This window comes from Ptychodera flava, chromosome 18 (assembly GCF_041260155.1).
Source record: "Ptychodera flava strain L36383 chromosome 18, AS_Pfla_20210202, whole genome shotgun sequence".
NCBI lineage: Eukaryota > Metazoa > Hemichordata > Enteropneusta > Ptychoderidae > Ptychodera > Ptychodera flava.
Genome location: NC_091945.1, coordinates 18,178,853 through 18,204,866, shown reverse-complemented (window position 1 = coordinate 18,204,866; position 26,014 = coordinate 18,178,853). Strand labels below are relative to the sequence as shown.

The following is a 26,014-nucleotide window of genomic DNA, read 5'->3' as shown; positions in this document are numbered from 1 at the left end:
CTTCGGCATGTCGATAGGGGCCATTAGGTAAATTTTCTCAGTAAACGCAATATCAAGAGAAATACGAGCGTGCGGAAGTGGGGCAAAGAATTTGTAAAGACATTTAACACTTCTAAATAAACAACAATTATCAAACGTTTATAACCCATGTGTTGCAAAATGTAACTGGCGCATTTTTCTTTCCGACCATTGTACGGCGGTGCACGGACAGTGGGCTATCGCCACCGGAAATATTCACAATATAGCAAGGCATTTCTGTGTTCAAGATATGACGGTCGATGAATTTCATTCGGTTGTAAAACGAATTTTAAAATTACCCCTCTGTGTCATAGTGCGGCGTTCAAATTACGGCTAAACATTTTAGTTTAAAATGTTGAAAAATAAAGTGTAGTCCACAGTTTGTTTCAACATATGCATATTTATTACTGGTATGTTATTTCATTTCAATAATTTAGCCCATCTTTAGTGTGTAATTTTTTTTATTTCTTAAATCCATATTTGTTTAGCAGTGTTCTAAAATTTCAGAACAATTTGCAAATTATTCTGATGATATTTCAGATGCATATATTTGTGGTGATGATAACATAGTTGGTACTTTGTACAAAGATTGTAAATTTATTCAGTCCAGCTGCAATTGAAACATCAACTGATAATGGTGTATTAGTTTCCTATTGGATTTATATGTCAGAATTGCACAAATCTGTGCTGAATTAGAATAATGACACTGATCAAGAATCCCATCTGATTTCAGTTTTACAGTGGCTATTGGGAGAATGTTGTTCGCAGAGGAAACGCATAATGTGCATTGAATGTAAAATCAAAATATTTAATATGAAATTTAAATCATTTTAGTGAATCATAGGTAGACAACCGATCTCTGACATATTTTTCTTTCTTTTGCAGTACTGGTATTCACTGTGTCTTTACTGCAGCTGCTTATTAAAAAAGAGCCAAAATAAATCAGAATACACACACTTAGTACACAGACATTTGACAACAACATCCAACAGTGACATTGACAATACATACTAACAAGCAACAAGCAGAGCTTGTTAGTTCTAGAATATACAGAATATTATCTCACATAGTGAGTGTCTGAATATTATTCTGAATTGTATTCCAAAGCACATTCTGAAAGGACTCTTCTGGAATATACAGAATATTATCTCACATAGTGAGTGTCTGAATGTTATTCTGAATTGTATTCCTAAGCACATTCTGAAAGTAACTCTTCTGAAAATTTCACATTCTTTGCCACTGCACCATCTCCCTAATACATACTGATGACCCACGGTGTCCACTCAAGTCTCACTTTGATTAGAACTTTTAACTGGAATTTGGCAATAAACTGTCTTGCTTGCATGTTTTCAGGTGTAGAGTGTGACTTTGAAGAGTCTACATGCAACTGGGAAATCATCTCCGGAGAAAATGAATGGCGCCATGTCCGTGCAATGATGCTGCTGTTGGACCCTTACGTGACCATTCAGAGGAGAGTGAACAAGGTATATGCAAATGAGCTTCAGTGCATCATTACCGTATAATTCAAACCAATAGGAAGATAGAAAAATCCACTAATATTTCCAGAACAAACTGAATTGACAGCTGTTAGATGATGATCACTTGATAAATGTAGTATACCCTATTCTGTAATTGCGCTAATTTTTTTTTATGAATCTCCGACCATTGGAAACAATCAGTGTCTTCAAAGGAGAGTCATATTGGTAATTGTGCGGTCGGAGGGTTAATGTGTCCGAACACCTGCTGCCGTGGCAACCAAGCCATTCATCTGGATCTGTGTTTCAATCTAGACAACAAATGTATCATGCATTGATTGACCCACACGGGCTGGGATTAAAATATGATTTAGGGAATTGAAGTATCACTGGCTGATTCTCAAAAATTTGATTTACTGGAACTCATGAGTATTTGAATGTTTTACCCAGGGGGAGAAATTTTGAAATAGGTGAAAGGGAGTCATATGTCACATACATTCACTTCAATAATTCCAGCTGCCACAAAATTGAACGGCTGTAGCTGAAATGAAGCCCAGTATGTCATTTTACACTCTCATTTATTACATCATCAGCCTGCTATGCAAGTTTCATAAAGAAAAAATAATACATTTAACTACCCAGTAGTTAAAATGCAAATGTTAGCAATGTGAGTGAAGTTGCCAACTTTCATTTCTTGTTTCAATGTCACACCCTACATCATTTACTTTCTATACTGTCTCTGAATTTCTACACAAAACCTAGATTCAAAGTGTCTATGTTATATACCGGTATATATATATATATATATATATATATATATATATATATATATATATATATATATATATATATATATATATATATATATATATATATATTAAATTTTATATATCAAGATTCTATATTGAATAACATTTTATAGTATATGTGTACATATATATATCTATATATATATATATATATATATATATATATATATATATATATATATATATATATATATATATATATATATATATATATATATATATATATATATATACTGTTGTATTTTAGATTTTTATATATATCAAGATTCTACTGTATTGAAAAACATTTTTATAGTTTCAGCTGTGACTTTACCTTTTTTATACATGAGAATGTCAATAGACTTGACTGTTTAAATGATTTGAAACAAATATTTTTCCTTGGCATATGAACCATGGTTCACTAGTGCAGGCTTCTCAGAGTAGCCAGTGGGCAAAATTGAATGTTAGCTCATCAGGGTAAATCATGTACTTCCCACGTACACTTTGCATGCTTCATGGAGTTGTCAGATCTCTTTTTATGCTTGAACTACAACAATGTCATAATTTCTACGCAATATGTCATTTCTGACAGGTCATTACATCCTGTTCAGCTCATACGATATGCAGAATTCCACCCTCCCTGCTTTGTTCATCAGTCCAAATTACACCATGTCTGGACCGCAGTGCCTTTTGAACTTTCGATATCAGCTATCCGGCGATGCCGCTGAAAGCCTCTCAGTTTACGTCAGAACTGGCAAACAGGAAGCTGTTGCATGGAGTGTGAAAGGTGACCAACAAAACAGGTATGGAAAATAATACAGTAGGCTGAATCTCTCAGGTGCTACAGAAACAAATTTTTCAAATTCTCAAAATGTTAGTTTTACACTGGCCCACAGCTTTTCTGGACTTACTCTGAAACCTGTAGAGTAGACACTTGTCTCCCATCTTTTAAAAAATTAAAAATTTAATTTTGATTTCAATTTTTCTTGTAACATGCCTTTTTTTACTTCTTTTAATTTTTCTATAATAATGGTGCTCATTTTTAATTTCATGTATTGTTAAATTTGAAATGTTTTCTTCTCAAATTCAAAAGTTTATATGCATATCAACTCCTAATTTTGAATTATAAACATTATCTAATTTAATTTGCCTCCTTTAACCCCTAATTTCTTGTAAGTTTTTGTATGTTTGTGAAAGAAAATATTACTTAAAAGTTGACTTGATCAAAAGGATCAGTAGAAGTTTAAAACATTTGTTTTCAAAGTGCACATTATAATGAAGGGGACAATACCACATACACAGTATTAGATTTATCACAGAAAAATATTAAAAGTTTAATACTGGTTCGGGAAATTGTTCATATACTGGTATCCATGACAGTGATGATGTCATCATGGTTATCTCCTTGACACACCACAAACAAATTTTGCAATCATACCTGAGAATTTTTCTTGTTGTTGTTGTTTACTGTTTAGAAGCAGAATAGCATTAACAGTACTCTCAATCATAACAGCTATATTTATAATTTGTTTTTCAATGACCTTTGACCCAGATCTATGGAACTATGTCGTTTTCATTAATCCCATCTTATTAAAAAATATACTAATCTTTGAGAAGGGGTTACCACACTCACGTCTTAAATCAGTGTGAAAGCAATATTTTTTAAACCATGAAAAATATCTTTCAATGAACATTGACCATAATATGACTGTTATCTGTGCGATAGATTGCTTTTCAGTTCACTGCAGCTGGTTGACAAATATTTAATGATCTGGCAATATGCACAGGTCATGTTAGTTGTCATATCATGTCAACTGACACAATCACATGACATGATTTTTTTATTCCAAGACATCTAAGTTAATTGTGATCACTGAGGCATATCAAGCAAATAGCTTCTCGGCGCTCACAAATTCTAATATTTGACCATCACGGCAGATACAGACAGAAACCCTTTGATGCATGAATTCTTAAACCCTTGACTTACTTTTTTGTCGGTCTGTCTGCAAATCAGGAAAGTGTGAATAATTTTTTTTCTAGTTTCTTAGCCATTTGCAAAGTTGGTTCTGTTTTTATCACTGAATGATTCAGAGAGCTTTTCAGAAAAGTTTTTAAGAGTAAAGCCACAGTAAATTACAATCACCTCAACTTTAGCACTATCAGGAAACATGTCAGTGTCAGGTTTGACAAATAAGGAATGGATATTGAGAACTAAATGGAGTTCAGATACCATTAGAAATAAAATGTCAAAAAAATTTTCATTTGTTCAGGCTTACCATCAGTTTTGGTCCGTTTTCCTAGATTTTCTGTTTTTTCTGAATTTTTCCAAAGAGTTAATGTTTCCATTGGCACTAATACTTGCTGCATATATGGTATACTAGCCCTAAAAGTTGCTCCTCAGATCAAAAATGCAAAATGCTTAATCTACGACAAATTTTATCATAAAACTTGATTTGACAATATCAAGTAACACTTCTTGTGGATGAAAAAGCAATATAGTGATAATGAATTAAGTTTGGAAAAGAAAAAAAATAAATATGTATATAAAGCTTATGATAACTTCTTTTGGGGTTATAAACATTAAGTTATTCCCAGGACAATGTAATATGTCTTACAGGCATAAATTGACTGAAGTTTAATCGAGATCTGACATTTTCTTTCAGTGTTTCCGTATTAAATTAAGTAAAACTCAAATCAAATCCAAAAGACTCAGTCTGTGAAAATTAATTCATCACAAAGGACGTGGATTCCAAGGCTCTAAATGTCCTCAGGTTAAAGATTATAAAACTCATGACCTCAACTGGCATTTTGTAAGATCGGCATGTTCTGTTTGTTTGAAGATTGCTGATCAATATTTTTACTTTGTATGCAATGTCCTGCTTAGTGGCAGGGATATGGTGAGAAAGCTAATACGGCCATTTAAAGAAAATTCTTTGTTTTGCCGTCCTTGAATTTTTGTAAAATCTACCAGCTAGCCAGGGCAAAAAAACAAACACAGACAAAAAAAATGCAAGTGTATTAACATAGGCCAAAATTTTTATTTGGTTTCATTTGAAAAGATAATATTTTTATTTGTAATAGTGTTTACATTGTATTTGTTTTCTTAATTTACACTGAAAACCTACCAGCACGCGGACAGCAAACAAAGAATGTTATTTAAAGCACTTAACTTGTAATTTAGGAATGTATAGCAATGTTAAACGATGAATAAGCATCCCTCTTCAATTTTATATGCCTACAGGTGGTTGGAGGCGTCTATCCAGATTGGAATGCTGAATGAACCATTTCAGGTTGTGATTAAAGGAATTCTGGATTCAAATACAGAGGATGCAAGCTATATATCTGTAGACTCGGTCAGTTTCCTGTACTGCTCTCCAGGTAAGATATGGCCCAAGTAAAATTTGGATAGTCATCAGGTGCTAACGTTCATTTTTTTTCTGACTCATAAAAACTTAACAGCATATTTAAGGCAGTGCTAGACATGTTTTCAGCACTGTACAGTTTTTTTTGTAAACAAAATGAATGAATCACTGAAAAGCAATCTTGCAGCGTACATGAAATGCGAGTATACTTAATATACTCACAGTTGTCACTACGTAGCTGCACTGAAGTATAGATGTCCAAAATTTTGTTTACAACTTATGTCATTTTCAGCGAATGCAGATATGTTATCACAGCAACAGGAATTAAACTTTAGTTTATGTCATACATTATGCTGTTACGAAATATATTGTGAAATCGGCCCTGTTGACTGTCAGTACTAGTCAACACAACTCAAGTATAAAAATAAACATGTCATTCTCAGATCATTAAGGGGCGACGTCAAAAGATCGATGTTAGAAAAAAAACTTAATTGCTTAAGTTTGGGGGTGGGGGGTTTTTGGCGAAATTAATTTCTGTGCAGTCAAAAACGATTTAACGTCTTTTGGCAAATTTTACGATTTCAAGGCTGTTTTTGTAGGCTAAAACTGATCCAGTCACCTGTATTTTTGTTACTTTATAATGATTTTCAATTTTTATTTAATTCAATGGTACATTGGTACGTCGTTTGAAAGAATTAGTACAGGGTATGAGTCCTCAATGTTTTTCAATTTTAGGTCAGTTAAGTTAGAAGGGGGGATGGGGGGTCTGAGGCCAAACTTAAGCAATTAAGTTAGATTTATTATATTGAACTTTTGATGTTGCCCCTAAGTTGTCTGATTTAGAAATTGGTTGATACGACTATTTAATTAAAGAGACTATAGCCAGCTGTAAATTTTGATATTTTTGAAATTTTCTTATCATATTTGCTCTGAAAAACAAAAGTTTTCTTTTCTCCGTCTCCCTTGGGAGTACACACTTGAAATATAAAGTATTCAACAGGATAAAAAAAACGTAGTAATTTGTCCATGTTCAATGTTAATCAGACAAATGAATTCCAGTGTGCACTGATTTCAGTTTCTTATGCTATATAATTTGAGGAATTGAGCAGAAACTATTTTTGCAAAGAGAACAAAGATGCTAAAAACCCCACAAAAGATACCGCTAATGGAGATTTTTGTGAAGGAACATTATACATACAATATTATCACAGTATTGTCACACGAGATAAATAATGACATTTTCAGATTTATCAGATAGATAATGATATTTTCATTACAGTTCAGTTCACTTCTATCATTCATACATGTATCTGTCATGGATATATCTTTTGTTCCATCGCAATATATCATACACCATTCTCTGTAATGAACACCTAATGTGCTCGCATTAAAACTTCGGTGACATATGCAAGTGTTTCAATGCCAGGTCAGAAACGGTGTAACATATTTATGATAGATTTCATGACAGAAATTACCCAAACGGATATTAATCGCAGTAGCCAATTGTCTGAAGGCAATAATGGGGAATTTTTATTTTGCCGTAAAATTAAGCCCTGGACAGAATTACCGTCATTAGATCAGAAACCTTCGAAAATTTTTCAGTTGGGACAACCAGTGTGAAAAGCTGCCACACTTTTAACAGTTGCTGTTGTTTTATCAGTATTGACAGCTGAATATTTCATGCAAACTAGTGGCAATTATTTCGCTATGGTTTTGAAGGTCAAAGGGTAAACAGAAAAAATATGTTTGCTAATTTTAAATGCTCTAGGTGTATCAATAATTCAAACTCACAATATTTATCCCAAAATTAAATGTAACAGCTTCACAAGGAATTGATATTAGTCTCTGTGCTTCAGAAAAAGTGCATTGTATTTCACTTTTGTTCCATAACATATTCACTCTGTCTGTACACTACCATTAGTAAATGAACAATATTTTGTACCGGGAAGGGGGGACACATTGATGTGATATACCCATATAATGCACTGGCCGCTCCCTTATTCAATATTGCCTTCATCATACATCACTCAGTACAAGTACTATTCATTTACCCAACTGCGGTATTATGCAAACAGTATTGTACCACCAGCATGTTAAAGAACAACCCTTTATGATTTTTTACCCTCACATTTCCAAAGATATTTATATGTCAACATATACGGGATGGTACCATTATAATTATGTATTTTGCCCTCGGAGATGGGATTTGCCTTGGAGGGCACATCTCATATATGAAATATGTAAACTGAATTTTAATATTTGAAACATGAAACTGTAAACAAAAACGTCAGTCTCTTCTGCTCTGTTTGCTTGCAAAAAAAACTTTTTAAAAGTAGGATCAAATTCTCAGAATGTGGCCATGAAATTTATTATTACAGATACGCAGAAAAAATTTGTTAGACAGAAACATCGATTGGGATCAACATGCAGAAAATGTAAAATGATTATTATATGCACAAGCAATAGCAAGTGCATATATGTCGTAAACTGGATATGCTTTATTGTTTAATTATACAACATTAGATGCTTTCATAAAGCTGCTAGCTGTGCACTGGAACCTGTCAGCATTAGCTGAATGGCAAAATTGGTACTTCATGTGTTTCTAATTCACTCATGATGGTTCCTTAATAATAATTTTACAGAATTAATTGAGCGAGTCAAAGTTTTTTTTATCAAACCATACTGTATAAAGCTGTTACACTCTTAGACACAGTACAGCATGCTAAGTATAAACACAGAGTTACTCTTTATGCACGCAGTACACTAAGTATAGGCATACAGAGTATTTGCTGACATATCACGTGTATTTTTTTTTAGAGCTTCCTATAGAGGCCTAGAATATGATCTCATTAAGAACATAATATTTCAATCTTGTTCTAAATTTATGAAAACCTGACATGCATGACTGGTAGGTAATTGAACATTAAACCTCAAGTGTAATTTGGAGGAGATTGCGGTTATTGCTCCTATGGGGCACTGAATTGACAGTTGAATTTAATTCCTGTCATCCATCAAACTTTCTTTTCTCAGTGCACGAATAGTACCGGAACATCTTGAAGACACCCATCCGCTTAAATTTATTGCATGTATTCAGGCGACCACTCCTTGTCAAACATCCCACTTCCTGACAGAATCCCCAGGAATCAATATGTTTGTTTCTAATACATTAGCCGTAGTTGTGGTTCCTAAGGAGTGGATGCAACATCTCATGTTTAAAGGCCCTCTTAAAAAGGTGATACATCAATGAATATCCTGCGGGTTGATAAGTCGAGTGGATTTGATTTTTGACAGTCGGAGAGCGCTTGCTGATCGATTGTATCTGGAAGTACCATACAACCCTTTCTCTTCTACTCTTTCTTTTCAAATTGCATGAATTCACCGAAAGCACAATCTCAGTTACTGTAATGTTTGTCGTTTTGTGGTATTGTCATATAGACAATGTGTCATTTGTCCGTGGCTGGTGATTACGCAAAATGTAATTATTAATTTGCACACATTTATGAGAACGTAAAATTAGACACACCATGACAAAAGTCAGTTTGATTGCAGGTTTAATTAGTGCTTTGGCGAAATTTTGATGAAAGGAGTGATAATAAGATCACACGTTTATGAGCTTTTGTGATATACTTACAAGTGGTCTACAAAAATATCTCACCAGACGGTACACATATTTATAGGCTGTACACTTTCGCTACCTTTTCTACTCAAACTTTTATGGAGTTTTATACTGAGAACCATTTTATCTATCCTGTAACTCTCTCTTCTATAACTTTGTTTACTCCATGAAATGTAATTACATGTGCCTCTTACTTTCCTCTTGACATTTTCAAGGATGTCTTTTGGAAGCTAAATCCATTTCACAAGCATGCAGTTAACTTAGCAGAGTCACCCCTCTTGTTCAACCCAGCCACTACAAATTTTGAAAACCACAAGTTTTGTTTGTTTCTACTGGCAAAAAAAATCACACATATCACCATTTAGCTGTATTGGATTGGCACCTGGGTGTTTATAGTAACTCAACTATTATCAATATCCAACGTATGATAATTATTATTCAGGATATTTTATAAAATAAAGGAGCAATTCTGTAGGGTGCATTGTATCAGAATGAATAATGGTCTAGAATGAAATTCATTTGTAAATAGTAACTCTGTACATTTACACACACACATGCAGGTTGTGTTGTGTTGCATGGCAGTCCCTCAATCTGATTTGGAAAGTAGAACTAGGAGCTGTATTTACAAACAGAATAAAAAAATTGGGAATTAAGTTCCTACCAACTGGAGCTTAATTTTAAAGTCTGCCTGAAATTTGCAAGTTAGGGGATGACTGTGCAGGAAATCAGATAATGGCATAAGACTCTTACAGATTCACTGTACATATCTGCCAGTGTTCATTTGAAATGTGTATTTTATCCCAAATTCAAGCACAAAGATTTAGATAAACACTCAATCAAAACACATGCAACTTAAATCATGCTCAGGAAATTAAGACAGAATGTTAAAGGGTGGTGCCAACATCGCATTTTGAATGTGAACTTTGTATAACTAGGTGCATATTTACATTGTGGGATAAAAGTGCAGCAAATATGATCCTGCTGTCCATGAATGCTTTATTTTTTTGTGACAGTTTAGATCGTTACATCACAGGTTAAAGTCACATGATAATCAGAGGCAAACCTAAGTGCCATCCAAGCATCTGCAAATGTAAATGGCAGCTTTATGATAACTTGATTTGGATGTTCACAAGGATCGAAACAATTAGGATATCTTGGTACAAATTTCAAATGGTTTTAGTGAGGGTGATAAAGTAAACGATGCATTTTTTTCTGAACAACAATTTTGAATTTAAGTCTCTTTGTTGAACTTCGCAAACCAAAAATAGAATATTCCATTTTAAAGAGGTTAATTTGTACGTGCAACCCAATATCCAATAATGATGATTATGTCACATAGTGAGCCATCATTTTAAAATCATGATTTATATTCTACTGATCATGTTTCTTGCTTCAAGGATATTGAGGGTAAATTTCACAGTATGGATGCTGGCCCATATGCCATTCAATCAATTAGACCCAGCACAGCTTTGATTAATGGCCATCAAATATGGTACCTAGTATTCATATCCTTCAGCTGTCCAACTAATCTTTTCTGGTAGAACCGAGAACAACCACAGTGGTCTGATTGTCATTCTGGTAAAAAAGTTGAAGAGCAACTGTGAATTGTAAATTGTAAATTGAGTCATGAATAATTAATTGGACCTTTTAAATCAGTTTAGATGAATAATACTCAGAAATGTTAAGGAGACTTTTAATCGTAGAGCTTTATTTACACGGGTTAAAATTATACTTTGATGCTTTATGTCAGTTTGGCGTCAATTAGCAATAGAATGATTTGAAATCCAAGAGTTTTACAGACATATGTTAATTTCTGTTGGTGGCCTTTTCTAATGACAGTAGCTTTTCTAACACCATTTCAGTCTCGCAATGCTAACTAGATAACATTATTTTCATGCACGCATTCAAGCTAAAGCCATCAATGAATACCAATCGAGAATAGATTGTTGGTCATAATTGTCGCTAATCTTATTACAGCAAAGATCAACGTCTCCTGGAATTGGTTGTAGCTTTCTGATAACTGGCAATTGGCATCGTAGTATATTGAAAGATACAATTCCAAGGTCTGCACACATTTCAACACAGAAACCATTCGATGAGATTACTCTCCTTTGTAACATGAAGCTAATTCCCAGAAGAAGATGAGATGATATTTCGCAGACCACTGCTATTAATTCACAGTGTTATTGCCTTTCTCGTGGTATTATGAACACACATCAGCTTGTGTAATTGTTGACAATGAGAAAATTATTTTGGACAGAGAGCTTTTCAAATCTTGTTTATTTTGGCAATTTTATTTATTTATTCATTCATTCATTCATTCATTTATTATTTAAGGTGGAGCTGCATGTAGACTGAAAGATTCCGTCGCGTGCGGGCGCTCCGGCGCACTGCGACCTACGACCCTTCGTAGTCGCAGTGCGCCGGAGCGCCCGCACGTGACGGAATCTTTCAGTCTAAGCTGCAAGTTGCCAACACAGTTTTTTTCAAAGCAATATTTCTCATCAAAGATGACAAGAAAACCTTATACTATATATTTTCAAAAAGCAGAGACTCTTTAGTTTAGTATGGTGGCAGAAGTTTACTCGAAGGATGAAGTGGGTGTATATTTTTGGTAAAAAACCTTAATTTGGTATTACAGCGAACGTCAAAATGAACCGGAGATCAACTTTGATAAGCCCCTATCAATTTCCCTGGCAATCTTCCAATACCCCTTTGAAAACACCGAGGTACTTTGGTCAGTAAACATACACTGCGCCTGCTGTGCTATCTCCATTCGATCTCCCTATGCAAGCTTCTGCATGGATCAAACCATTTTGCGCCAGTTTACAGCTATGGCTGTTTGATATCAGTGTATTCAACAAAGCTAATGGCATACTTGTTATATATTACAAAACAATGGGACGCTGGAGATCCCGAGACAGTATTGTTAGGAAAATGACACGTTTTCCCAGTACTTTCTTGATCTTTTGACCCTGCCCACCCCCGTCACCTTAATAGTATAGTTCATTACACAGTTACGTCCGCCATTGTTTATTTTCACTCACTGACCACAGCGGATGTAAGTTTTCATCCTCTGAACATGAAGTTTATTAGTTTGAAGCAATTATCCTTTCATCTGTGAAGAGTTTTACTGGTGACTATTACAATTTTCACTGCTATGTTGTTGTTTTCACAAGATGCAGACTGCTTTTCCGTGCAGTCAATCATAGACAGTTTCTCTACACTCTACAGTCCATGAGTCAATAAATGCCAGTTCACACGTGCACTATGCTGTTGATCGGCACATGACGTCCTCATGTCAAGTTTTAGGATTTTTTGATGCTGAAATTTCACCAAAATACCATTTCTGTATCCAGAGATTGTGTAATCAGTTTGATTTAAAACAGCGATATAAAACACTGTGTCAGTTAATCTTGGAAATTTCGGCTGAGTTTTGCTGTCTTATCTGTGGTTGTCAATTAGTATGTGCACTGCTGCATTAGGGCCTATAGAGAGACCCTGATGTAATCAAGGTATGCCAGTTCATAAAATCGTGAGCATATTTTTTTTTTCTGTCGACATCGATTTGCCTTGCAATGGAATTTTAGGCAAGAAAGAGCATCATAGAAAAATGGTTGACAGGCGTTTCCCAAACCAGTATTGACACAGAAATGCATCGCTCAGCACTGTGAACGATGTCATAATGAAATACCGTAGAACTGGGCATTTCCACGAGTAGAAGTTCACCAGCCGCCGAGAGTCAAATCAGGGCCTCACTCAGTACAACAACATTGTCTTTCACTAGATATACTAACTGGCTGTATTTCAGTCGTTCCATGTGAATGTTTCTAATTTTATCCATGTGAATGTTTCTAATTTTATCGGGCTCTCACACTGACAGTTGTTTACAAGCTCATGGAATTTACTATTCAATTTGGGTAAAGTATGTCATGTGACATGACTGCATACGGGAAATACTTCACGATAACAGGATCGACGCACGTAACAATGCAAAACAAGTTCTGTGAAAAATCGAGTTTGAAATTATTATTACAATTAAAGGTCTTAAAATCGCACGCTTTATTTCATTTCTTGTCAACCACTTTGGGCTTCAAAATGGTTTCTTCCGGAAAGGGAGCCAGAAATAGAAGGGAGATCGAATGGCAGTAACACAGCAGGCGCCTTGTATGTTTATTGGCCTGTTTATCGGCAACACTAACCAAAGTACCTTGGTGTTTTCCAAGGGATATTGGAAGATTACGAGGGAAATTGATAGGGGCTTATCAAAGTTGATCTCCGGTTCATTTTGACGTTCGCTGTAATGATAAAAATTCATTTAAGTCAAAATGTGAAAACACAGATATTTTGATTTTTGATCCAGTAACATCGTACCACATGCTCCGGCATGCAATATATAACAGATTCCTCAAACCAGTGCAAGTCAAAATGGCCAATATTTCTTAGCATTCTTGGGAAATCAGTTAACATCATGATATATATGTCACTAATCCAGCAAATTGATACATTGACTTAATGAAATTAATTTCCTTTGGAAATGACTTAATCTAAAATAATGACCGCCATATGCCATTGCTACAACATTAATCACAATGATCATCAATTAAGTGTTATTCAACTTTTTATTGAAAAGTAAATTTAAGATAGTGGATGGCTATTTCTCATTTAGGTAAGACTGTCAATACAACTGATTGGTTAGTTTATTGATAATTTGATTCCTTGGGGCGTAATCATCGTAATAATTACATCTGGAAGCGTATTTTGTCGTATAATTGAGTAATTATTGTTGAATAGGTATTTTGTGTAAAGGATATTTGATTGCCTATCAAAGTCTGTTTTCATTGTCAAAATCAAATTGCTCAATGAATTGATGACTTTTCGAAAAGACAGTGGATGTGATGTACTTGTGCAATTAAATCCCCTGAGTGACATTTTAAACTTATTGAAAGTGCCTGCATGGAATATATTCTGCCTTGTAGGGAGAAACGATACATGCATCAGTAATTCATGGTAGCTGTTATAGCATCTGATCAACATTGAAATGCCTGGATATCTGGTTCGGTGATACATGCGGTTGTTGTTCTTGTCACTTTTGAAATGTTTTCTTGGACTCTTTATAATAATTGAAAGTTCAAAGATGTTCTTCAAATGTTGGAAACAGATTTGACAGAGAAAATATCACCTCCTAGTGATTAACACAGGACAGTGCAGAATGTATAGTGAAAGCTGTCAATTAAATTGGTTGTAAGTTGCGCATATATCCACTTGTGGATTAGCTGTTTTTGGAGGAGGCCAATACCAGTAATTCAGCATTTCCAGTAGTTTGATGACGCGAAGAAAACACACATTTTTTTGTCTTTGAAAATAGAATTACCATATTGCTGTTCTAAGAGTTCCATCTCTTCAAAAGATGACTAAAATTTTGCAAAATTCATAGAGTAAACTATGTGTTTGTCTGCATGGTCCATGGTCATGGTTAATGAAGGTTAAGGGAGTCAGCCATGTTTAAATATAAAATTTTCATTCCAAGATTAAAAACTGTTCAAAATGATATTCCAATGCTTTTGACAACTTGCTGGAAGTTCACAAAAGCAACCACCTACAGTATTTAATCAGTGGATATTGAAAAACACCAAAATTACTGATGAAGGTAAAACTGAAGGTATTATATGTCCTTGTTCTCAAATTTAGAATGAAATTAGCTTTTAATACGATGGACAATGGTTGAAAGATATCAAAAGTTACTTTTGAGATTGCCGTCAGAAGTATGTCAGCCCTCGCTCGGTCAACCATCAATTGCTAACATCTTTAATTTGCAACAGGAATAATGCTGAATCATCAGAATTTATTCTGATTGCTACTTTATAAATTTTCTACATTGTCATCGAGATATCACTGAGTAATTGTAATTGATTTGATTGAAGTCTGTCATTCCAAAGAATATGTGAAGTATGAAAGCTGTCAGTGATATTGAAATTACAGTACCACTGGTAATTGCATTCAATACCTTTGTTATCGATAATTTTCCGAAATTGCCAAAAAATGTGATATGCACAATAAACCATATGATAATATCTTTGTCCGATCAGGGATCTGATGTAAGTTTGAAAGCCCAAAATTCATTTTATACAAAATTAAGTCTTCACTTCTAGACCTGACAATCATCCAATTTGCCAAAGTGTTCATCACCAAAATACTGCATAAAATGGCAATTAAGGTAGCTTTATTACAACTGCATTGTTTATTATGTAAAGTTTGTTAAATTTTCTATCATCACGCAGTTGCTGGAGTCTGCACTATGTGGCTCTTACCAGAAGTGGAACATAATCTTTTCTCACTTGTGGCATTTTGTATATTTTTTCAAGATTGTTGCGCAAGTCCCACACATCTACACATGACCACATGATGAACACTGTTGTTGTAAATAATCGCATTAGAAAAAACGAAATTTTCAATTTTTACAAAAGACAGGACATACAGTGAACAGTTGATTTTCCTTTCAGTTTTCAAAATGAGGCCACAAAGGACCAGGAAAGGAATTGTTCATCTTCAATAGCCTTTTGGCTTTATAAATATATCTCTGACCAAATTATATGCTACTTTGACCTTTAACCTTTTTGGCATTTATTCCATTCTTTCCTGTAAGGTGACAATACAAGAGTTTGGCAATAGCGCTGTTCACGGTTACAGGTTTGTTTCTAAATATAGCTGTACGCGCGCGACATCGCACATGCAGCTTGAAATGCGGACAAATTTTATCAATGTTGCATACATGGCCGTTTTGCAGCTAATACTCAGAGTCGTGAATATGTTTTTTAGTATTCATTGTTACACTAGCAGTCACCCACTGAGATGTATTTTCGTCGTTCTTGCATGCGTAATTTTCAAAAGCGTTATCTGAAATGTGGACAAATATTTATTTTTGCATATTAATTTGAGAACAGTGACGTAAACTGTGAACGGCCCTATTACACAGTAACCTCAAGCCCATAATTTCAACTGCAGGTCCCATTTTTCATTCTGTTTCTCTCATTCTTTTCTTTTCAGAGCTGCCGCCATTATGCTCCAGCCAAATTGTATGCAGGAATGAGGTTTGTATCGGCCCAGATGAACTCTGTGACATCAACAAGGATTGTCTGTTTGGCGATGATGAGGACCATGATGCTTGTGGTGAGTTTGCATTCGACCCCCCCCCCCTGGGGTGGCGCCCTCAATGTCTAGAATCAGCAATTGACCTGGTACCCTTTCACGTAGCAATAGCATATATCAGCATAATTTTAACCCTATTGCCCGTCAGTTCAGTCTTGTATGTTTGTACTTTCTCATGCTTTGTTAGAATCTAATTGTATTCATCGTGCAGAATGTTGCTCAACCAGGTGTTCTTGGACAAATTCCATCCATTCGCCTGTGTGTATGAAGTATCTTTTCAACATATGGTACACCCTGAGGGCTATTGATCACTGTAGCAGCAGCTAACAATGCATTCTTCATGTGTAAACATACACTGACTCGATAATACTGTAAAACATGTCTTTTTAGCTAGCATTCTGTTTTAGTCAATGTAGCTATTAAACTCTGTCAATTCTTGAGATGCCAGTGTCAATTTAAACTTTTCCCTATATTTACTACAAGTGAGGATGTCTTTTTAGCCAAATCAAAAACCTCCTGATTGAAAATCCAAAAGCGCTAAAAAAGCATGCAGCTTTTTCAAAGTGTTGTACAGTACTTCAAAATCTTTGCTGTTTCTATCACGTTATTAAGCATGGCCTGCTCAGGACTTGCTTTCATTGTGACTGTCATTACAAAAGAGACAAAACATGGTGAAACTGTTCACAGATTTAGTCTCCAAACAGTACAAGAGTGACATCTAACCTGTAGACTCTCCAACATTATTTGCAGTGATTGTATTTGGGAATTGGCATGAATATTAACTCACAAATTTTTTGGACTTTGATTATTTAAGGTAGATTATGCCTAGGGAACAGATGTTCGGACTCTAAAACTTTTACAATTCTTTTCTGATATACCACTTGTGGGGGTTCATTTTAAAGCTCTTGGTATAAGAAAACTTTATACCAACTTAGTTTTTCAAAATTCGAAAATTGTATTTTTCTCCATAGCTGTTAACACACGGATGGCAGCCGTTTTGAATTTCAAATATCTGTAAATCTTTGGTAATTTGTTCCGCTAGTTCCAAAATTTGCACGGTGACCCCTGATTTTTATTGTTGATTTGGTAAGTGAATTAATGGTTGAAAGCTCCATTTACGAAATTTGAGCAAAAGTTTAAGTCTTTCACTTTCAAGGCGCATACCGGTACTACCTAAACCCTTTCAGGCCTGAACCCCTATATATAGGGTTGGCCCTGGTAAGTTACCGGAAAGTCAGGCCTGAAAAGGGTTAATCGTATTTTCTAAAAAATAAAGTAACAAATATTGAAAAGCTCATGATTGTAAAGTTGTAAGGACTTATCTTTCTAAACTGTACCTGTGTACATTTGATATAATAGTGTTTGAAGGGACTTTTGTCATGCCTGAGTACAAGTAATGTTCATCAAACAATGTGCTATTCAATTTTGATACAACTTTATATATTTTTTAAAAAATGAGCTTAAGTCACATGCAGCATGTCATGTAAAATTGTAATTCTTACTAGTCTAATTGAAGGTAAAAATGTTCTGTAAATTGTACTCCATGTTTTTGGATTTACATTAACCAATTCACCGCCATGGTTTTGGGCAAACCATTGTTATCAAAGGTGATTGTGGACCAGTTTACAGGAATAAGAGGTAAACATGTTGAACTCTGCAGTAAACTCTCACATAACTGTGTTTGTTAAAATGACCCCCTTGTCTTTTAGATGTGGACATATCTTTCCCCTATACTTATCTCCCTATAAGGTATAGCCCTAGCATTAAAGTTTTACGAATTGACCACATTTTGCCTTTGAACAGCTGGTATGCCAGAAAGCGCAAGATGTGATTTCGAAGATGAGAACATGTGTGGATGGTTCAATGAGGCGACAGATGATGACTTTGATTGGAAAAGACACTTTGGTAGAACGCCCACCAAGAACACAGGGCCAAGCAGAGACCACACTCTTGGTACTGACCAAGGTCAGTAAATTTGAGATCTGGTGACACGTACAACATTACTTTCAAATGTAACACATGTTTACAAAAATATTCTGAGTTTAGGGATAACCATGAGACTGAAAACTTTCCTATTGGATTGCTTTTGGCTTTTTCATGATAATATTACTCAAGACAGTGGGACTATGTTCAAGGCTACTTATGAAATCCTGAAAATGCCAAGATAAAAGTCCAATGGCTATGATATTTCAGAAGAATATTTTTCTGAAGGACTGCACTCATTTTTAACAAAATTCGTTGATTTTAGCAATCTAACAAAGCTTAAATATTATTGTATGATTTAATTTCAGGTCACTACATGTACATTGAAGTTTCTAATCCAGTTCAAAATGGAGACAAAGCAAACTTTAGAAGTCCAGTCTTTCCATCCCCACCAGCTGATAACTGGATGTCCGGTGACCGGTATGAAAGTTGTAAGGTAGCTGTGCCAGTCTGTGGTGTCTTCTTCCTTAAATTTTGTGACAAGAACTTTCTTGAGTTTGACAAGAAGAATATGAATGACTGTAATGGCTTCAATTTCTCATATTAGACAATGATAGAATTTTGAAATTGACCATATTGTATCATATTGTACGGTATGTATACCCTGTATCCTGGAAATGCACATGTTCAATGACCAATTTTTTTTTTAATTTCACAGACATGTTATCATGTGTTTTGTCCAGTTTTCAGAAAAATATTTTATTTAGATATGTAAACATGTTACAGTTTGATATACACATTAAAATCAAATTTGTCTGATTACTGACATACTTAGGCCAACTTTGGCATGTAAAATACCATGAGACAATGCATTATGTGGAATATTGTTTAAAACTGTACAGCTGCACACTTTTTATTCACATGAACTCCGCTCCTGTGGAACCACTGCTCAAATACGTCATCTTTCATTTTGAGCCAATAATTGTCGCAAAGATAAAAAGAATTTGATAACAAAGAAATTTCCCAACAAATCAAAACAAACCAACCAAACAACACTGAATTTTTGTTTTCCCCACAGTTGCGTTTTCACTATCACATATATGGAACATTGCTTGGCCTTCTGAGAGTCTTCGCAGTGCAGAACGACACCGCAGAGACCACAAGTCGGTTGTGGCAGTCTCCATATTCAGCTGACGATGATATCTGGGTGAAGGCGACCATTCCTATCACAGAAAATGTCCAAGACTGGTGAGTCAAACTTTAGAGAACTTAAGGTAGAACGCACCTCGGGGACAGACATTCGGACTCCAAACTTTTACAATTCTCTTCTGATATACCACATGTGGGGGTTCATTTTAAAGCTCTTGGTGAAAGAAAACTTTTTACTGGCTTAGTTTTTTGAAATTCGAAAATTTTTATTTTTCTCCATAGAGTTAACTCTGGGATGGCAACCATTTTGAATTTCTAATATTGGTAAATCTTGGGTAATTTGTTTCTCTAGTACCAAAATTTGCATGGTGACCCCCTATTTTTATTCTTGATTTTGAAAGTGAATGATTGAAAGATCCCTTGAGGAAAGTTAGAGCAAAGTTTAAGTCTTTCACTTTCGAGTTGCATATTACCTTAATAGAGGCTAGCGTGAATAAAAGTCAATGGGTAAAAAGTCTGACTGGGCATCTTTTAATATCAATTTTAATATCTGCATAATTCACAGCGCTGTATTACTTTCACTAGGACTGTGAATGCTATATTATAATATATTTTTAAAAGTTGTCGTACAACAATCCTAAAATGGCCAATGTTGAAAGATGACATGACAGAACTTTCAAGTTTACCAGTTGTACATCCTTAACCTTTAGAACTCTGACCCTATTGTGACCTGTGACATCAAGCAGAGATTTACCAAAGCAAGGGTTAAAGGGTTAAAAAGAACAATGGTTGACCCTTCAGAATTTCGTTGAGTAGAAATGGGAATTTGCATGTAATGAATATTCACGAGTCTTACTCAATAACCTGTTCACCCCAATTCCCTGTAAACAGGTCCACACTGACCATTGATAACAATATATTTGGGCCAAACCATGGTGGTGAAAGGGTTAATATACAAGGTTTGATTGTGAAAGACTGAAAATCCCCCGTAATGATAGTGTACCATCTTTACAGTGATTTCATGCTTTTTTCTGTGAAATCAAAACTAAAACTTTATCATTTCATCCAGGTATTACATCCAGTTTGAAGCTTCTCGGGGACTGCATCATGAAGGTGATATTGCCATCGACGATGTTTCCTTGAGTCCTGAATGTTTTGGTATTTGGCCGTCTCGAGTAACTTCACCGTCTCCAACAAGCAGAGCTACTTCATCTGTGACAGTTAAAGCTACCTCGCAAATAACCAGATTATCACCTGGTAAATGTTTTTACCCATGTGGTACTGACCAGTAATGACTTTGAGAAATAGTGTGATATTATCAGTGTCTGCTACGTCTACCCTCAAAAATGCCATAACGATACTGAGCCCCATAAATCGTGCAACACATTCTATACAAAAATGAAACACAGTAATAGCAGATTAATTATCTTGTGGTCTGAAAGAATAATGCTTTTCCTGTAAATTTTAAAAGTTACAATGTATTTTATTGTAGCTAAACAACATGATATAAGAAAATAAGTCACTTTTAGAACATCAAAATGTCATTATTCGACAATTTTGTAGTATGATCACTTGTTACTGTATTTTCAAGATGCCAATTTTATACTCATTTACATTAGTTTTAGACCTACTTGTGTTTCAAGCAGTTGAACCCCCTGGTTTATGTCAACAAAAGTAATTACTATTTTGCCACATGAGGGCGCCTGTTAACAGAAGTATGGTTACTTGGTACTGTGGCAAATTGCCGTTTCACAAATGTAGCTTTTAAATGTGGTTTGTGAACAGTCTAACTTACATGTATAGTCACAGCGAAAACTATTAAAAGGACTTAAAACCGTCTTCTGGCATTGGAATTTTGCAAAGAAGCCAATGTTTATCCAATTATATATTTGTAATATGCAATTCATATGTGCAGTCGTTGCAAAGGTGACAGATCATGCAATATAATATTGCAAAAAAATAAGATGCATGTGTTTGCTTTGTAAATCATGTTTATTGTGAGATTCAATATTTTTACATATGTATCAGAGAACTTGCTGAAATGACGAATAGAACAAAGTTGGAAAGTCCTGCTACGATTCTCTACAGCATATTTACCCATTGCCCTCAGTAAAGGTCATATTTCACTGTAGAAAACAATAATTAGGCCAACCATTGTATGTTAAGGTTTAAGCTCCACAAAGTTGTGGTCTTGCTTTAGTGTAATATATATGACCTGTGTCTTATATGACCTTAGAGTCAATTTTCGGGCTTCCTGGCCTCAACAAAAGCCATGAAAATTGATATTGAGCTCCCCTGACAGTGATTTAAAGTAAATTGACATTGACTTTGTCAATTTCGTTCCCCTTTGCAGCTTTTAGTGGGAGTACATATACATTTATTACGAGTGAGCCACCCACACCACCGACTACCAATGCTACGCAATTCATCTTCACACCATGCAGTGCTATGGGAATGAACGGACCAAGTCAAGCCCAGTGTAACTCAGCATACATGTACTCCAGTGTTACTGTCAGAGTACTCCAAACTCTGCCTTACAAAGGAATCCAAGTTTGGACCGTACCAACATCAGCCTTTTACAGGTACTAGCAATTTTTCCACTTTTATATTTTTTACACCCCTGCAGTTTCATTGGTATGATCCCACTGATGGTGGAAAATTAAAGTCATTGCAAATTTCTAAAACTACACGTTATTCCACTCCTAAGTCAAGCCAAGCCACTATGTATAAAGTTTGTGTTACAAAGATAACCAAAGAGCTATCACTTTTCCTCAGCTATGAGATGTAAAATGATGCTTAATTTTTTTATTTTCCCTGGCTTCCATATTTTGATAAGGTCTAAACAACAAATTCAAAAATACATTTTCAGAATATCTAATTTTTATATTAAATTTTATATCCTCAGTAGGGCAATAAAAAGTTACAGTGAACTTTAACCTTTTGAACCCTGAACTCCTATTACCTACATGTATGACATCATGACAGGATTTGCACCTTAAACGATATCAAAAAATTAGGTCCCCTCTATTGTGTATGGTTAAAGACATGTCCTGAAGATAGTACACTTCCAAGAACAGAGTAGAGGATCATCCAATCATATGACTTTTAACTCACCTTTCAATTTAGAAATTTGACTAATTTGCAGTTTTTATGTGAATTTCAAAGTTGTCATTTTTCATAGCGGCCATGTTTATATTTTGTGCAGCATCTCAGCCAAAGGGGGTGGTGGAGGCACTGGTGTCCAGAACAATGGTCCATCAAAAGGAGCCAAGGTGGAAGGTGTTTTCTACCTTGAATCAGGAGAGAAGATATATCTACTGGTGGGCCATAGAGGAGCTGGTGCTTGTGAAACGGTATGATGCGTAATTCGTGTCAAAGATTATCTTACAATCAATGGAACCGTCATCATGTATTTTTGAAAGCTTTGAGTCAACTCAGGCATTTCTTGACATTTCCCTGAGTCAGTCTAATGGATACAAAGACATGGACAGCTTGTATAAATAATTTCAAGGAATGACTTATCTCAGATTTGTTCGAATTAGCATAAAATTTGAATTTTTGAAATTCGTTTTAAAGTGGCACTCCCACTTGGTAACATTTTAAAACACATTTTTTAATGCCAACGGTCGATATTTGACGTGGCGACTGCGCGTGGATCCCGAGATATCGATAAAAAACATGGCCTCAAAAAAGTAAAAGTTTGAATTCTGGTGGCCCACCTACATTCAGCTTCCGAACATCGAACACACAGCACTGGGGCCACTGTCAACTAAGCTAGGGAGTATGAGTCTACGCTGACGCTGCTGTACACCATAGTACCTCTCGCATTTGTGATCGGTCATGCCCCGTGGGAGAAAGCCGAGTCTTACTGACTCGGCAAAAAAACGAAAAGAAATGTTTGCTGATTCCACCAGTATTCGCATAGGCCACTGGGAAACTATCAGGAGCGCCTCAGCACTCTTACCCATTGATAATCGATGCATCGATGGTCTGTGACTCAATTCTGGTCGCACACAGATTAACCCTTTCTACAGGAAAACTGTCTAAATATTTAGAGTACATTTGACTTGAAAAAAAAACATTTCATCACGGAAACACCCTGGATAATCGCGGTCGGCACACCTAAGTATAACACATCTTTGCCTTGCTAAGAGCGCACTGCACAGATAGCCGACTCGAGTCGACAATGCAATACAATACAGTGGCAATGGACATTGACAGGATTTCAACATTTTGAAACTGAATATGGCAAAAACTACCTTGACGCGGTAGGAGATGATATCAGTGATATAAATCTGAACTGTACATTTTCTTGCATATTCAAATTGGAAACATTTTTACGAAACGGAACTTAGTTTCGGCCGACAGGCTGTCTCAGCACTGGCAGACGACAAAATGTAGTCATCAGAGGTGGTAATATTTTACACATAAAAAACCTGATATCTATGTTGTATTGGTTAAAATATAATACAACTGATTGAGAATAATGAAAACGACAAAAACTAAGGAGAAGTTTAAAAAAACTTACCTGAGGTAAAGGCATAATAATGCTGTATATAAAGCATTTGCAGTAGGAGGTAAATTAATTGCATCGTTCTAACTTATTATGGACTCCCTAGAATATCGTCAAACGGCACAACAACAAACCTTCGGGGGATTTAGGGTCATACTCAGAAACGATCGTAAAACTTTGGGATGTAAAAAATACGCTCGGGAAATGACATGTCGGGAAATGACATATCGATAGCTCGCGATCTGCGCGCAGTCGCCACGTCAAATATCGACCATTGGCATTAAAAAAATGTGTTTTAAATGTTACTTAGTGGGAGTGCCATTTTAATACTATAGGTTCTTGCCTCAGTGCATACATTAAAAGCCTGTATCTCATTGGTTCGTATTTCCAGACAAGTGCAATCAGTAAATCCTACTGTGATGGTTCAGTTAGCGATTCAGAAAGGAGCAAGATTGGTCCAAACGGTCCTCGGCTGGAGGGGAGGAGGTGGAGGAGGAGGCACTTTTGTGTTTAAGGTAAGAACTTGGAAAGTAATGACTGTATCTCACAGATTTTGTTTGACTTTGTAACTTAACATATAGTGCTTTAAACCCAAGTAATGCTTACTTTTGATGATAATTTTACCATTTTTATTTTGAATGTGAACCATAATTCCTTGTTCTTCTCCCCAAAGAATGTTGATATACACAGTATCCAGCTTGTCAACTCAGCCCCTATGGTTGTAAACTGCATTGTTATTGTTGAAAACTGACTTCTGGTCCGGACTAGAATTCAAATGTAAACAATAACCATGCATTTTACACATATAGACGCTAAGTTGACAAGCTAAATAGTGGTTGTTTCAACATTCTTTGGGAAGTAGAATAAGAAGTTGTAATTGATTTATGAAATTAAAAGTAATGAAAAAAATCATCAAAAGTTAGCATTACTGGGGCTTTAATACTCTCAAGATGATCTATTGTAAGAATTTACAGTGTATATAGTAGTAGTAGCATTGCTATATTTATGTTAGGTCCTCACTGTTATCAAAGATTGAACAAATAATTGGACAAAAACTTGTCACGTTGTCTTTGGTCACTAAATACTAACTTGCTCACATACTTCACAAATAATCCTTGTTTTGGTCACAAACCTTCAGAGAAACGAAACCACTGATGAGAAGATACCATTACTGGTGGCTGCCGGGGGTGGTGGCTTGGCTTTCATCGGGACGCCTTCCCTAGCAGGTGTTAATGGACGTATAGATCAACCTGGCAATGGTACTGATGGATTCAGCAATCCAGAAAGTGATGTCTCAGGTTGGAAAAATTTTCCTCTCTTTCAAGAATAACATTTACTGTTTATTGATTAATTTATACATTGATGAATGTTTAATAATTTTATTTAATTATTCATGTATTTAATATTTTATTTATTAATGTATATACTTATTATATTTTAACTTTTTTACTCATTTGATTATTAACTATGGATAGATCGTGACCTTTCCACCTTTGTTTTATTAATTAATAAATAGATTGATTGATTGATTAATCGATCAATTGATCGTGCCGTACCAGTCTGCACGATTGATGTGATATCTCTTTCAGCAAATCATTCTTAGCTCATTTTATTCCAGTCAAGATAAATCTGTATAGATTTCTGAGATTAAATCAAGTCCGTTGATTTCTGAGATAAAATCAAGAAAGTTTCATATGTCATAATTTGTCATCGTTTTCTTTTGTAAGGTGGTGGAGGCGGTTGGCATGACAACACCACCTACACACACGCCGGCAAGTCTCTATCTGAAGGAGGACAGGGAGGGCTGGCCTGTCAGTTAGCTCTAGGGAATTCCGATGGGAAACATATGGAGGCTTGGAGGAGGGGGAGGTGCATGTTCCTCAGGAGGGGGTGGAGGGGGCTACACAGGTGAGCATACATCAGGATGTGTATCCATATGTGAATGTGTGTGTTGGAATGTGTCTTCAACAGATTAAAATTCTATGGCAAAATCTGAGTGCTCGTCACGTAAGGAACGGAAT

The 26,014-nt window shown here is 35.4% G+C and overlaps 1 protein-coding gene and 1 long non-coding RNA gene across 2 annotated transcripts in view; both read left to right on the top strand.

Annotated features, from left to right (window-relative positions):
- LOC139117633 (tyrosine-protein kinase receptor-like) overlaps positions 1-26,014 on the top strand; it is a 46,277-nt gene that overhangs the window by 5,864 nt on the left and 14,399 nt on the right. The window contains exons 2-13 of the mRNA XM_070680875.1: positions 1,372-1,502; positions 2,874-3,084; positions 5,523-5,659; positions 16,307-16,429; positions 18,212-18,373; positions 18,700-18,827; positions 19,410-19,579; positions 20,550-20,737; positions 21,834-22,062; positions 22,686-22,833; positions 24,385-24,464; positions 25,846-25,901. Of these exons, the coding sequence (XP_070536976.1) occupies positions 1,433-1,502; positions 2,874-3,084; positions 5,523-5,659; positions 16,307-16,429; positions 18,212-18,373; positions 18,700-18,827; positions 19,410-19,579; positions 20,550-20,737; positions 21,834-22,062; positions 22,686-22,833; positions 24,385-24,464; positions 25,846-25,901 (1,702 nt within the window). The 5' untranslated portion in view covers positions 1,372-1,432. The remainder of the gene's footprint in view (positions 1-1,371; positions 1,503-2,873; positions 3,085-5,522; positions 5,660-16,306; positions 16,430-18,211; positions 18,374-18,699; positions 18,828-19,409; positions 19,580-20,549; positions 20,738-21,833; positions 22,063-22,685; positions 22,834-24,384; positions 24,465-25,845; positions 25,902-26,014) is intronic.
- Positions 24,471-25,845, top strand: LOC139117064 (uncharacterized). Its single transcript, XR_011548448.1, has 3 exons — positions 24,471-24,508; positions 25,132-25,291; positions 25,721-25,845. It is a non-coding gene; the product is annotated as an uncharacterized lncRNA (long non-coding RNA).